We start from the raw sequence: 15,861 nt of genomic DNA, 5'->3' as shown, positions 1-15,861 counted from the left end.
CCCCTCAATTTGATGACTTTTGCCATCTGAGGTTACCTTTGGTGTTTTATTGAATTACCGCAAAAAGTCATACTTTTGGTTTTATTGAATGCTCATAAAGAAATTCCTACTAAAATAAACGAGGTCTTTTAATAATGTCTTCTTAATGTCTACAATAATTTTATAAGCCCTCCTCGAATAAGCTTCAAATATCAAAATAAATAAGCCCCCAGTATTTTTATTTAGGATTTTTTGTGCGAGGGTTTGACATCAGATAACAAATTTCTGGATACAACTATTGGCTCAAAAGTGGCTATCACCGTGAGATAACCATTAGTGGAGCTTTTGGAAAAAATAACCAGTTTCTTTGAATTTTGCGGAGAAAGAGGAAGGCCAGTTGTTGGGGAATGCTAATTCCTGCCTAGTGGAAACTGACTTGAAAAAATTCCGCTCAAAGAATTTGACAAATCATTCAAAACCGCGAATAGTATAAATGTTTAAGGTCTTTGTAGACGAATTTACTGAAATGATATCTTCAGGATGAGCACTGGAGCTTTGCAAAGGATATAGTTTGCTTTAGTAAACAAATGAAAAGTTAAAGATGAAAGGAAAATGGCAGAAGCATTACAAAGATAAGACATGGTTTTGATTCTTTATATTTTATTGCTAGATCATTGCAGTTCTTGGTTAGAGAAGCTTTCTAGAGATTTCGTGTTTGAGGGTATTTAGCGAGAGCTTTATAGCAGGGAATGCCACCCTCAGTTTTTGCTGTATGGAGAGAAAACATTTCAATTAAATTACAGGTTAATGTCCTCTTTAAAAAGGTCTCTTCAAACAAATGCCCGCCTGAATACACCTGGGAAGGAGTTTGAACAGAACTTAAGGCTGAGCAGATGTTTTAGATGCAAATGAAATTACGCAATTTTGTATTTATCTACAAAGGATAAAAATCACGTTTTGAGAACATGTGGAGCCACTGATATTTGCTGTGTCGTGCATTCGCACACTTCATCGATGGTTCGAAACTAAACTTTCTGAACGTAGCATTGGAACTACATCTACTGTAGAATTATACGATAACGTCGCCATGTAACAAGCCTAGCAAGTCTGTGTACAAGGACAGCAGGTAAATATGGCAGAGGACAGCAAAATGGCAGAGGGGGTGGGTAAAATTTCACCGGAAATTGGACCTCAAGAAGAACTTATAATGATAAGTTCGTGTCATTTAAGACAGGGAAACAAATCTTTTGAAGGGGGAACTTAAAACTGGCTGGAAACAAAAAATATTAGCTTTCAGGGGATGTAGAGAAATGTAAAAAAATCCCGGGGAAACGAGTTTGTCGAATGAGGACTCCCGAAAGAGGTTAGGAAATTTCGAGCTCGAGTCTTGCTACACAGGGGTGTACGATAAACAAAGCCAGAGGCTAAATGATAGGGATTAAGGAACTCTGAAGTTTCTCAGCGCAAGGGGGATATCGTCAATGAGTTAAGAATTTGTAGAAGAATTTAAACTCAGTTAATGAGGTGTGGCAGCACATTAATAAGTGAAATTCTGTTTACGAGGAGGCCCAAAAACAATTTAGATGAATGACAACAAAAAGAAGGGCATAAGTCAAAGGTACTTTGCTAAAACTATTCCATATCATCAATCTAAGTTTCCTCTTTGAATATTTGAGAATTTATGTTTGAAATTAGAGTGCATCTTCCAATAATTAGAGTGCAGTCACCCAATAAACCTCTGTATTTTGCTGGGCAAAACTACATTCCCAACTTTCTCTTGGCAAAGAATACTTGAAAAAAACCATTTCACAGTTTTTTAAAAACACTGTCTTAATTTGATAAAACAACAAGTTGGGAAAAGCCAGGATAAAATAATAGTTCTATTATTTTATCTTGATACAACCTTTTGCTTAAATAAACTCTTTCTTTTTCTCATATTTTAAATTTCGATAATTATGATGGGAAAATTTCTTTTTTTGTCAGCTGCTTTAAATGGAGTCAGACACAAACAAGTTAACAGAATAATGGGGCGACGGTGTTTTAGTGCCAGCGATAGTGGAAAATGGTAAACGAAACCGTCAAAGGCAAGCGGTAAATGAAATCAGTAAGTGAAAGCGGTAAATAAAAGAAGGATATCGAAGCGGGTAATTTAAAGCGCCAAGTTAGCGGCAATGGCCCGAAAACAGCAGCTGCTACGGATGGAAGTTGAGAATGAATCGCTGTTAAAGCAGTTAAGATCGATAGGTAGGCAAGGCTTTTGGGAAAAAAAGTTTAAACACTGCAAATTTTAAGTCAAGTGGCCCAGCCAAGCGAGTAAGCGGTCACACCGGGAATGGTGCAACGGAGAGCGCAGCGGCAATCAGAAAAATTGATCTGCAATGACCCTGCTCGAATTTCACATTGGTTCAAATATCGCCAAAATATAGCAGACCTTGGTTTTGATCTCGCTGCTTGCAGTCACATTTTTTAGTACGATTAGTTTATACTTAGACCAGAAAAAAATATTACAAAAAGTACGCGATGAAGTTAAAAACTGTTTTTGAAGATGGACCAAATAGACTGGAGCAGAAAATATCACTAACGAACAAAATCAGTAAAATGTGTCATGAAGGGAATAGGATACGGCCAGTGAAAGACCAAAGCATTCCGAATTTATCACTACAGTTTTAGCATATAATTTTAAAACAAAGATCAGCTGAGAGTGAGTTTGTAATGAAAGATCCTATTCTCGTATGTCATGTGCTCATTGTTGGCAATTTAAGATTTGACTAGTAATGCATATTTAGACACATTCAACGGTGTTCTTCAGATTACACAGTCCGAATTGAAAATCCTGAAAATATGTTTTTATGACGTCTTAACTTGGCCAAGCAATACCATCAAGTTCAGCTCCAATTAACATTTACACGTCGCCTATATCTACAAATTTTAAGATAAATTTTGTATGACAAATCCAAAGATTTCAGTTTTAACTTTTGGTAAGATAGAAGGCTGGTAGAGAGATGCGTCATAGCTCAATCTGGACTTCTGTTCGTACGTCAATCCAAACTATTTTTATTTACTATACCGCATTATCTCCAGAACATGTACACTCTCTTTCACCGCCATCGTAGCTTTCTTTGACATCAACGCAGAATGCGCAAGTTACCGCGATATAAAGGCAAAACAAATTCAACAAAACATGAAAGCTCCAGTTTTGTGTATCCGGCATATATTATGTATCTTGCATCTCTGATTCACTTTTAAAAAGCAGATTTCAGATACAATGATAATGTAAAAATAAGTTGCTAGCATAATGAATAAATGCTCTTTGAGCCTTACGTTGTAACTTTAAGTTAAGTTAATAAACAATATACTGTTTCAGTTGTTTAGAGGCATCAGAAACAAAGTAGGCCCCTAATCAACTTACCACTCAACAAGGTGTAGAGAAACTACAGAAACTCGGGCAGGTATAATTTATATTGGTAAGAAAAAACTTTATAAAGCAATTTATATATTGTCAGCAATTTGGATCTCCAATTGGTTATGTCTCTTTTAGGTTTGGACAATTTCGGTTAGCAAATGGGAACATAACTTAGACTTTCTGACTGATTATTCAACTTGTTGGATTGAGATGAGCTAATCGGCTGCAATTTTATGCCACCCACAAGTGTATAAAGCGATAAGAGGCACCACAAACTGGAGATCCAAATGAGGGCTGGTGCTTGTTTCCGGTAACACAGGTCTACAAAGGTATCTTTTCAAGTGAAGATCTTAAACTCTAGACAGGAATCGAAGAGAACATTGAAAAAATTGTGCGCTTTAAAATCACAGACAGCTAAAATAAAAAGAGTTAGCCCGGAGTTGCGGTTGAATACCCTTCAAAGAATTAGCCTGGAGGCAAAGTACCTTGACGTCACTCTGCAGCCTGGCATGGGCGCCTTCAGTCTCAACAATGATGTTCTATTTGAGATGAAAATACATTAACTGTTTGTACTTCACATAGGCTCAGAAGAACCAAGCTTACTTGCGGCTCATCATATTGCAAAATGGGTTCAAATAAGATACCGATAATGTTCACTTTACAGAGGTATTTTCATCGTGGCTTGGAGGTAAAAGTTCCACAGGCGTCGAAAAAAGTGTTTGATCAACCTTACTTTTATGCACTTGAATCGCTGGCCTTACCCACTTCTTGCAAGAACACATACACCCTACAGAAAGAAAACAGATAAGGCTAGGAGCAATGTCGAACTGAACACAAGCGAAATGCAATCATTTTCCAATGCAAGAAAACTAAATACAGTAAACTGTTATTCCTGCTATCACTAAGCTAAAACACTGTTTCGTATTTTAAAACTCCCATTCGCAAACTCAAAATATTTCTTAATTGTCTGCTTTGTCTACCCTGGGTACAGTTAGAAGCAAGTCACAGAAAAAATTTTTGAGCAAGGATTGGAAATAGAGACACTTTCCTTCCTCTCCTCCGCATCGACTTATTCTTTGCCACCGCAAGATTATATCACCGGATCTTTCGAAAAATGTTTTGCCAGAATTCTAATTGTGAAATGCATGCATTTGTAATGATAGAAATCGGCATTAAGAAGAATCCTTAGAGTTATGGATTCTTTAAAAAAAAACATAAAAGTGCAAAGCTTGAAACCTTTAGCCACAGTTATAGCCTTGTCCTGACCAGCAAAATGTAGGCTATTCAACGCTTTGCATTCGTTGTCTTCACTAAACCGCTGGACTAAACAGTGAGCTCAGTTGGGCTGGGAATAATGACGCTTTTTCTTTTTGGAATTTAAAGGCTCGATTCCTACTCGCAATGAAAAGCGATCGAGGAAAGGAAATAAAAATGAGATCCTAGAATATTACAACCTCGACAGAAAGCATGGACGTAAGGAGATAAGATTTAATTCTTTGCGTTGGAAATATCAAGGTTTTTAAGAAAAACAGCATTTTTCTGAAAATTTTAACGGTGATGGATTAAAATTACATTTTCGCTTCTTCTGTACTGTCAAAAATGGTACATATTCCAGGTATTTTTTAGATACAAAAGGATAAGGAAAGTTGAAAAAATCAATAATACTTTGAAACGCACAAGCTTAACAATTGATGCCATATACATCTTAGGACTGATCTTAAGAAGATCATTTCGGATAACGAATAACGAAAAATGAAAACAGCACAAAATAACGAGGAGAATCTCTCCGAAAGGTTTTTATCTGCTAAGAATCTCACGGGAAACCGCCATGAGGGAATGAAAAATTAAAAGATTTACATCAGGAATTCTGTTTGAAAATAATTAAATATTAAATAATAAAACAGAAAGGAACATGGAAAAAAGCTAGTATTAGGAAATGCTGCAAATCCCTCCTTAGCTTATCCAGTTATATCTAAATTCATATATTAATAAATATATCCCATTCTTACAAAAAAACAAACACAGCCAGCATGTAACATTTAATCATTTACAAGCGACACTAGTTGCTATTTCCCAAAAACTAAGAAAAATGTCCAGATAATTCCTTATGATTCAATCAATTTGTAGCCATTGAAGCAGTTTTAACTACCTTGTAGTTGAAACCAAAGTGAAAGAACCTGCGGCAATCTGAAAATCTCCAATGGCTACCACTACTTAACTCTTATTTTGAGTTATCTTTTAAGGATGTTTCTTAAATTTTGGTCATCTTAGAGCCCAGATTCTTGTAGAAATTTTCTTAAAATAAATGCACGAATTTGTTAACCGCAACAATGCAAATACAAAAACGTTAAACAAACAACTAGGCATCAGTTATCAAATTTCGTAGCGCTCCATTCACAAAAATTATCGTCTACCTGAGAATCCCCGAAAAACCCATATAAACCAGATAGCTTTACAAATTAAAGGAAAATAGAATAGTGAATTGATTGTATTTTAAGTATCTGTCATTTTCCAAGGCAAAAAATTCCACAAAGGATATTGCTATTCAGCCCGTGGAATGTGGAACGTGTTCTAGATAAATAGCATGGCGAAAAACAGCACTTGCTTTAGACTAGATTTGTAGTTTTGCTCAAAAACACAGAATATTAAATTGTAAATCTGAAAAATCTTGTATTACAAGATGGTAGTATAGCAGAAAATATATCGCGTGTAAAGAATTTAAAAAGAGAAAAATTTGTAAAGTGTTCATCACCATGCCATGAAGGAGCATTCTAACTTTGTGCGAGTTTTAATAAAACTCGTTTGGAACTGTGCGACTTTGAAACAATAAAATCTTAACTTACCTTTCCATCGAATACTTCCGAGCTTACATCTGCAAGCAGGACATAGTATCTAGATGCAATAAAAAAGGTTTATCCAAACATTTTAACGATCGATATTCATAACGTTCAAGGTAAGGCTAGCGATGCTGACCAACGAGCTTTCAAGAAAAAATTACACGTGTTTTAACAATATCACCATCTTCACTTCACTTTACAGTCATTTACTACCCTCAACTACCTTTAAACTAAATGCACTTCAACTATGATGTGAGGAATTATGTTATTTGGTAACTTTTTCTGCTGTGAGCCACACGATAGGATACGATATACCATATAATATCATGTGTTTCTAATTAAAGGTAATGTGTCCATATAAAAGGACTGCGTATACCCAACTTGTCAAGCCACCCATCAAAACAACGGTTTGCGATTGGTTAGTATTCTTGCGAGGCAAAACTGCTCACGTGAAAAGCTAACCTCACAGCAGGACAGATAAACATAACGATCGTAGTAGCTGGGGCGATGACATGAAAAATCACATGTTTCCAAAAACCCCCGCAGAGTCGCTTGCTTTAGCTGGACACATTACCTTCAAATAGCATTCATGATTTTTACAGCGTGTCAGAAATAAAAAATTGTCACAGTAAAAGAAATGATGGCAACAAAACAAGCAAGATTGTATTATACAACACAGCCCAATTCTTTAGTTTTCAATCTTTCAGCAAGCAAAATAATATCAGTTAGTTATATTGAAACTCGCTTAAATTTGGCAGTTTATAAATATATAGCAGATAGCTTAAATATGGCCTCCCTAAAATACACAAGCCGAATGTCCCACTTAGACCTATCTTGTCTATGATTGGCTCAGCACAACACGAACTGGCTAAGTGGCTTTCTGAAGTTTTGGACCCTGTTCTTCAAAAATATTCAAAACATTGCATCAAGGATTCTTTTACGTTCGCTGAGTTCATGCAAAACTTGAACATCGAAAACGAAACATCTTTCATGTGTTCTTTTGACATTAGTAGTCTTTTCACAAATGTTCCTTTGAGTGAGACCATCAAAATATGTGCCGACGCTTTGTACCGAAGCGAGCTTAATAGCCCACCATTCCCAGAGGAAGTATTCATTGAACTGATGGAAACTGCAACACGTTCAGTTGAATTCAGTTTTAACAATGAAATGTACCAACAAAAGGATGGTGTCGCTATGGGTAGCCCTCTGGGACCTGCCTTGGCCAATATCTTTGTTGGCTTTCATGAAGAGCGTTTGTTCGACTACGACCAAAAGCCAGGTGTCTATTTTCGGTATGTGGATGACACATATACCATTTTCAAAACAGAGGCTGAGTGTGATATTTTTCTAAAACACCTAAATAGCCTACACCCAGCCCTCCAGTTTACGTTTGAAAAGGAAGAAAATGATTCCTTACCATTTTTAGATGTTTTGGTCGAAAAGTCTAACACTGGATTTCTTACCAGTGTATATCGCAAGCCTACTTTTACCGGTCAGTACATACGCTGGAATTCATTTTGCCCAAAACAACGCAAAGTCAACCTTGTCAAAACATTAGTACATAGGGCACTTATGATCTGCTCGAAATCTAAACTGCACGCTGAACTGGAAAAACTCAAAACGATCTTCTTGGACAACGGCTATCCTGAAGACGTCATTTTATCTTATACTAAGGAGAAGATCGCAAGTTTTTCGGCTGTTCAAAAGTTTGGTCCGCAAAAGTGCCCAGTTTATTTGAAACTACCATGGATTGGTAGCACTTCCTTGCGATTCGAGAGTCAAATTAGGCAAGCCATAACCAATTGTTTCTTTGCTGTCAATCCTCGGATTGTTTACAGCACTAGGAGAGCCCTTCCATCCATTCAAAAGGATTGCGTCCCTACCAAACAAAAAAGTTCCGTCATTTATGAATTTACGTGCCAGTGTGATTCTGGCTACGTAGGGCGCACAACCCAAAGATTGGGGGATAGGATAAAACAGCATGTTCCTTCCAACATACGAAACAAAACTGCCCCTCAAAGAGAACAGCCTCCTCGATCTTGTAGGTCTAGAAACACTGTTAAAACAAGTGATTCTGCCATTGGTCAACATCTTTTAGACAACCCAGATTGTGCAAAACTCTATAATGACGACATGTTTCGGATAATTGGCAGAGCCCGGTCGTCCTTCCATCTAGCAGTTTTGGAGTCAATCTACATAAAAACGAAAAAGCCGCCATTGTGTAGACAAAAGGAGTTCGTTTTCTCTCTTGGACTCCATTGGTAATTTTTCTTTAGGCTCGCGGCACTGATTGGTCAACTATACCGGTCTTGTGCTTGCGTTTTTCTGATTGGCCTATTTCGATCCACAACTGGGTATATATTTTTCAAACGTGTTTTTTCGGAACCTTATTCTGACGTTTTATGCTCTGAGGAGTGTCAGACGAAAAAGCTTTAAGTATGTTGTAAAATGTTTGCTTTTTTCAAAGCCATTTTCAAATTCTGTACCGCAAAAAAATTGTTCATATAGCAGATTATGGAACAAAACCTAATAATCAACACAATTATTATATATTTGCTAAAAATGTCTGCCTCACAAAAGACAATAGCACTTGGTCATTCTTGTCAACTGTTATTATAAAAAGTGTTGAAATGCCCACCTTTGAATCCTGTTCAGAGACAGAATTTTGTAGCATCCAGGGCTCAGGACTTTGAAGAAAGATTGAAGCACTAGAGCTCAAACAAGAGTGGGAAACTGTGCATTCACTAAATAATGAAAATCTGCAAAAAATATGCACATCATTAATAAAAATCTGAAAACTGGAAAAAAGTAAAATGAACATTGATAACAAACCAATATACTCAAATGGCGATTTTATTGAGCCTGAGAGTTTTAGCTCAAGAAACTAAGAAAGCCAAAAGCATGTTGTTGCATAAAGATTTATATAAATCTTGATTAACATAATTGTAAAAATATGAGCTTTAAAAAAGAGTCAGGATATTGATGGCTAAAATAGAAAGTAATGGTTCAGTGGTGATTTGAAACTGAATTAGAATTAAGCAGCTTTACCTGCACTTTCTACAGGTTGCAGATACCATTGTATTATTTCCTCTAATTGCCGCTTTCAAAGAAACTTTTAAATCCTCTAGTCTTTCTATAAAGAAAAAAATTTACCTTGTAAGACAAGTCTTATGTGACTGATATTAAGAGTTTTCCTCAACAGCAAAGAATAAATTGTGATAATTGACAAAATCTCCTATCTGCTGTAACTTGTTACCATTTCCTATCTTGTATTCACATTGCAAGTTCGATAATTCAACTTGAAAATTTAAGACTGGATAATGACAGAGGTGTGACTATTATAAAGATTGGAATATTTTTTAATGTTCTTCGAGAAAAGTGGTTGAAACTTTCAAGACAGAAGTAAAAAACAAGATTTAAAAATTTATAATCTAAATTTGGTACAGAGATATCTATAAAAACAAAATAGATGAAAAATCAAGTCAATATATCAATGTATCTTGAAAGTATGTTTTTCTAGTTTCTAGCATATTTGGCAGGAGGTTGCATGATAATAAAGGTTGAAAACTCCCACCGGCAAGATTCCTAGAGAGGCTGGATTAGTTTACAAAGCATAAAAGGAAAGGATTATAAGGGAGGTAGGATATTATAATTGGTGGGAATACAAGATTATGTAACATAGGATGCAGTATCTAGCAGTGTTCATTTTTGGCAAAGCTTTTTTTGCATTTTAATATTGTTTATTTCATGATAACAAAAAAACTTCTTAAATTACCAACCACCTATAAAAATAATCATGACACCACCTTTGATACAGTGCAGTGGCGGAAATTCAGGCTTTCATTTGGGGGGGGGCCCAGACCTACGTTTTCCCGACAAGACAACATCTTGGATCATGTTTAAATTTAAAGGAACTGCACATTTTGATAAAAATAGATGATTTTTTGATAGGACCCTTTAGAAATCTTTGCTGACAACGCCATAATTAAGTAGCAAGAAGAACAATCCATCTATGATTTTTCATATCAAGGTCAATATCTCATCTAAGACAATTGATGACAAAAGAGGGCGACCGATTTGACTTTTGACAAGTCATATACGCTCATTTTAAGCATTCTATATTGCTTTCATCAGTGGCAAATACGTTTGAAAACAACTTTTATTCGGAAGAATCCGATGGAAATTTTGGCTAATTTTCACGGAATTGAAACGATTCGCAAGCAGTTTTGACTTTGGTCATATATTGTTTGATTGATTATTTAATACTTACTAGTATTTTATCAGCTATGCTATGTTCATATTTTGCAAAAAGGGCACAAAGAGGTTATAGAGGCCCCTGGGGTAAAAAAGGGGAAAGGCAAATCACCTGCAAGCAAAGCGAGCAGAAACTTTAGCAATTACACCCCTTAAATTAGCTTTAAATTAGCTTTTCAGAATGATTTTTTGGAGCAATTTTGACAGGTTAAACGGTTGTCAATTATGCAATGAAAGCCCAAATTTTCAGAGCTCTGAACTTTCCGAAACCCCCCCCCCCTTCCCAAACCCCCATAATTTTCGCCATTGATACAGTGTCATTTCATTTTCCTGAATTATGCAATGTCACCGTGAATAGAGGCCATTTGTTTTAAAAATAAACTTACGGTCATAGCCATTCAATCGCTGCAAAGCACGTTTGAATTCTCTGTATTTGTCAAAAGTATTACCTAGCTCCTCAAACAGCCTGAGCTGCTTCTCAAAATTTGGATTTGGACTGAAAATAAATGAAAATAACATCAGGGCAGAAAAAAAGTAACATATCTATTCAAAACAAAAACATTGAAAAAATCAGGGTGCACTACAACAAATTTAAAAAAAATAACAAAAAAACTAGAAACAACATCTTCAGGGAACAGTTTGATATTTTTTAGTGCAACAATTTGTTGATCACCTGTCAAACGTGAATTGATAACTTAATAAAAAATAGTTCCAGAAGTCTTAGAGTTTCCATATTGTAGGCGAGTGGACAATGATCCATACTTCTCCACAGGAAACATTTTCCATAATTCCCATCCAAAGGATGCAAGAGAAGTTAATAATAAATTGTGGTTCAATTGTGGAACCAATGTGAAGTTTTTTAACTACTACAATCTTCTTGAAAGATAGAATTAGAATGCTAATTTCAAAATGCAAAATTTTGGAAACTTTACTAACTCAGTTCATCAGAGACATGTTTGGTAAATAAGAGAAAGAACTACCAGATAAGAAAAAAAGAAATAGTAATAACTGATTTCAAGTTTAAAGTCATTTCCAAGATGATAGCTTTTATTTTCTTGCTCAGACTGGGGATGAAAGCAGACCATAGGATTAATTTTTGGGGAGGAAATAGACAAATCTAAAAATTTATTTTTTTGAAAGAAATAAGCTTTCCCAACTTTAGCAAAAAAGTATTTGACTCTAACTTTAAAAAAGCATATACAAAGGATAAGAACTTGAATAAAAATTACCAAATATCTGGTTTTATTGATTTGACATATTGAAATGCTTCATCATATTTTAAGCCTAAAGACTGCATCAAGTAGCAAATTACCACAGTTGCACTTCTTGACATTCCTGCAAAACTAGAGAAAGAAATTTATCAAAAGCAACCAAATTCCAAATAAGTGCACATTTTATTCAGTTCAATCAAAAATATATTCCTGGCAAAATAAAAATGGTTAAGATTAAATGACACTGTGTTTGTTAAAAGACAGTACAAAAGTTCAGAAACAAAACTTTGGAATTTCTATCTTGGAAGAATGTAACATGTTCTTATCAAAAGACATCTAGAAACAAAGTGTAACAGCTTTACAAAATGTCAAGACAGACAATTAGTTGTAATAAATGCATAAAGAGGCATGTTTGCCTCCTCAGAAGAGCAAATATGATCTTACCAATGAACAACTGAAACAATTGTTGGTGCTCTTTTGTGCAATATGCTCACAGCATCTTTCAGTGAATCAAAAACTTCAAAGTCAAGGGTATCAAGCATAGACACATGATCAATTTCTACACCAGTGCTTTTCAATTGACTCTGAAGATCTAATGGAAGGGGTGAACTGTCAACAGTCAAAATGTGATTGATTTCATGTTGCAATATTGAATTAATATCGCTAACATCTGCCAAGGATGCCAGGTAGAGTTTATCATTGATTGCATGCATCTGTCTGCTTTACTTTGTTTCATCTAAAATGAGAAAATGTAGTACATGGCCTTTAGGTAATTATACTACCATGGAGTGGTATTTTAAGTAGTTTCTACCTCTTAGGGGGTATTTTTAATTGACTGTTGAGTTGAGATTGCTATTTATTACAATAAATGTTCATGTTTGTCTATGAACTATTGAAATGCTGTTGTCTTGTTAATTTTGAAAGAAGAACTATTTCATTTTTTAAGTTGCAGGTTTCCTTAGATTCATAAGGACATTTTGAACAATGTTTACCTGCTGATTGTTTGGAAAAAAGAGTTTCTTGAATATCAGCAGATAACTGGTACCGAAAATCCCTTGGTCACAGGAACTTATTTTCACAGAACATATTTGCTTGCCTAGTAGTTAGTTATCCCTGAAAGCTAGGCTAGCAGTTAGTATTGTGACATCAAAACTGTAAATTAAAATCAATGCAGAAAGCGTCAAATACACAGATGCAAGTTAATCGGTGGGTTTCAGCCAAAAGCAGGTACCACGGAAGTGGGGGGCTTTAGCCCCCCCCCCAATACTTTCAAAAATGTACATACAACCATACAGAAAATTGCTTTGCTCTTGGTTTTTAACCTGTTTAGCTCCGCCCCCCCTCTCCCCAAAAAAACGATTTAGCCCCCTAAATCTGTAATGTGCTCCACGGTCCTTGGCCACAAGAATTATCGACTTCATACATCATAACCATCACCATCATGATTCATGAATGTATCATAATATCATCAAAATGGTGTTGGATCTTCTTTCTTACGGATCTTTTTTCAAGTTAAATTGTTGCATTGTTTTCAAATCCAAAATTATTTGAATAGCTCTTGACACCATACAAACACTTATTACCTCCACATTGTGATTTTCCTTGAATATAATGAGCCATTTCAATCTCTTTTTCTTGAGACATTGTATCAAGTGTTAAGCCGCCATTTTTTACAAAACACCAATTAAAGAGAGAGGCAAGGACATTGGAGAGAGGCTGAAGTGACACAACACAACAGCAAAGAATTATCAGCTGATACCTCAATGATATATTTAATATGGCTGGCTTTCAAAAAAACGGGGAAATAGCTAAAAATGGGAAATCGCGTGAAGCAAATGGGTTAGATAATCACGATGATTTAGAGGATGACGAAGGTAAGTTTATTTCAGACATATTTGTTTAGCTATTTTAGGCACTGATGCAATAAAGTCGCGTTTCGCCGCCCTTATAAGGGTTTTGCCACCCTTATATCAAATATTATGGGCTTGTACTAAATAAATGAACCTTTATTTCTCAACAGACGGTCTTTTGCAGGAAGAAAATTGTTTTGCAAAATACTTGTACATGATGAATTTGCCTCAAAAATCTGGTTCTACATATAGCATTTTTTTTTGAAGCAGCAAGGAAAGAACCAAAAGTATCTCTAATAATAACAAACTGAGCTATTAATAATTACGTTAATAATGCTATAGATATAGGTACATAAGAAACCAACGGTTAAAGATTGTTAAAGCAATTGTGAAGACTTATATTCGCATCCCTGTGGAAATAAATCTTTATAATAAATCACCAAATCAGCTGGTAGCTTGATATAGGCATGGTTAAGCAATGTTTAGTAAAGGCTTTTAAGTTGTGTGAATTGGCATGCAAAGAAGCATGATACTAAAGCATGTACACCTCTCAGATTGGAATCTTTGTTTCTTGAGCAGACAAATTCTTTTTGAATTTATAAAACTGTGCACTTAGAATCAGGCACATTCAGAAATTTTCTGTCTGTGCACAGAACAGAGTAACAGAACCAGTAAATTGATACCACTTTATAAGAAACTTAAGCGCACATCATTTGATCTTACCCAAACTTCATTACAATGATCATGTTCTAATTGATACTGACATTATCTCATGTCAATGGTTATGGGCAATGGTTATGGAGGTCTTTTTACACTAAATGGAACTACACATCTATTGTCAAATTTGAGGTATTTTACATAGCCAATATGCAAAAGCAAACAGATAGGAAATTTTCATGCACATCCAAACTATTGCAGGCACACAATAACGTTTCTAGTGCACACCTAATGGCATAACTTTTCTATGAAAGCCTGGTATACCACACAGAAAGAAATTTGTACATTAACTTTTCTTTTTCATTTGATATAACAGTTTTTCTTTCATCCAAAACCCTCCAAAGCTGAATTTACAATTCATCGCTTTTACAGACTATGAATCAATAAACAAAGAGCTAGACAGTATTAGTTCCTGCCTTGATGCACTAGAAAACCAAAGCACAAATTTACATGAAAAAGTAAAAGAATTTTTGGAAAGTGTCAAAGACAAAAATGGCACCAGAGAGGAAAACAAAGGTGGTCTTGAATCAAATAGTGGAAGCTAAAAGCAATCATGATGGCTTGAATAATGGTAACGAAAAAAGGACTTGACAAAAATTATTAAAAATTTATCTTTCTATTCTCATCAAATTTTATATTTTGTTTTGTATATAAAATATTAATGAAATGATAAATATGCATTAATATCTGCCTCAAACCTGTAGTGTGATTTTTGCTATTGTGATCAGAGCAAGATTTATGCAGTATAATAGGAGGGGCTTCTCTTTTGCTATTCTTGAAGTGTATTGATCAGAGGATTTACTTTGTACAAACTATCTTGCTTAGCACATCTAAGTTTGACTGAATAAAATTGTCTGGAGATCTGTGTGGAGTTTGACTGAATAAAATAGCTATTTCTAGAGTTTCCTCTTGCTGCCATGCACTTTTACAGCCTGTGGCTTTGATTTTGCTTTTATTGCAGATACTACTCAATAATCCAACTAAAGAACTGTGCTGTTTTGTTTACATTTACTTTTTAAGCCTATTTCAGTGCAGCCAGTCTCGGTTGTTTTTGTTATGTTGGTCAAAACATTGAATCATTGAATTTTCAAAGCAATTATCATTCAGGATGGCTTTCATAGTGGAAGCAAGCATAGATGAATCAAGACAAAAAACCAAAGTTTATGTTTGAATACCCAGTTTAACCGCTTTTTATTGTTAACATTAAACATTAAATTTGGTTTGTCCAGGTATCGAAACAAAAATCTAATTGAGAAAATGTCATTTTCTATTAATAATCTTTATTGAGCAAGATGAACCGGTAATTTTTCAACAGAACTAGCAAGTTTACGGTCCTTAAAGTTATTCTAACCTTAATCCCATTCTTAAGTGTGATTGACAATAACAAAAAAATTTCTTGATCTGCACCTGCTAATCACAAGATAGAATAAGATTTTCTGGTAAGTTTTCAGACAGTTTTTTATGTTATTCACCTTCCGAGTAGGGTTTGTCAACTTTTTGTGACATTTTTCCAGGTCTGGTTTTTCCATTGTAGCTTTTTCTATGTGACAATAAAACATCAAATGTGGCCTTAAGTTGTACTGCAGAATGAACTCTTTCACACACACAAA

The 15,861-nt window shown here is 35.1% G+C and overlaps 2 protein-coding genes and 1 long non-coding RNA gene across 3 annotated transcripts; 2 read left to right on the top strand and 1 right to left on the bottom strand.

The window, feature by feature from the left end:
* The first annotated feature begins 132 nt into the window (after positions 1-132).
* Positions 133-4,082, top strand: LOC148958968 (uncharacterized). The gene is made up of 2 exons (XR_016144202.1): positions 133-1,105; positions 1,963-4,082. It is a non-coding gene; the product is annotated as an uncharacterized LOC148958968 (long non-coding RNA).
* On the bottom strand, positions 3,150-13,398 carry LOC135694168 (dual specificity protein phosphatase 12). Its single transcript, XM_065212859.2, has 8 exons — positions 13,268-13,398; positions 12,129-12,420; positions 11,703-11,816; positions 10,860-10,969; positions 9,268-9,352; positions 8,858-8,978; positions 6,226-6,274; positions 3,150-4,169 (listed from the first exon to the last, which is right to left on the bottom strand). The coding sequence occupies exons 2-8, from the start codon at positions 12,395-12,397 to the stop codon at positions 4,036-4,038; spliced, it is 882 nt and encodes a 293-aa protein (XP_065068931.2). The 5' UTR covers positions 12,398-12,420; positions 13,268-13,398; the 3' UTR covers positions 3,150-4,035.
* On the top strand, positions 13,399-15,766 carry LOC135693697 (uncharacterized). The gene is made up of 2 exons (XM_065212239.2): positions 13,399-13,558; positions 14,624-15,766. The coding sequence occupies exons 1-2, from the start codon at positions 13,462-13,464 to the stop codon at positions 14,794-14,796; spliced, it is 270 nt and encodes an 89-aa protein (XP_065068311.2). The 5' UTR covers positions 13,399-13,461; the 3' UTR covers positions 14,797-15,766.
* Positions 15,767-15,861: the final 95 nt, after the last annotated feature.

This window comes from Rhopilema esculentum, chromosome 11, assembly GCF_057945365.1.
Source record: "Rhopilema esculentum isolate cy_ngs chromosome 11, ASM5794536v1, whole genome shotgun sequence".
NCBI classification, from domain to species: Eukaryota; Metazoa; Cnidaria; class Scyphozoa; order Rhizostomeae; family Rhizostomatidae; genus Rhopilema; species Rhopilema esculentum.
The sequence above is the reverse complement of the archived record's forward strand: the minus strand, read 5'-3'. Positions and strand labels throughout refer to the sequence as shown.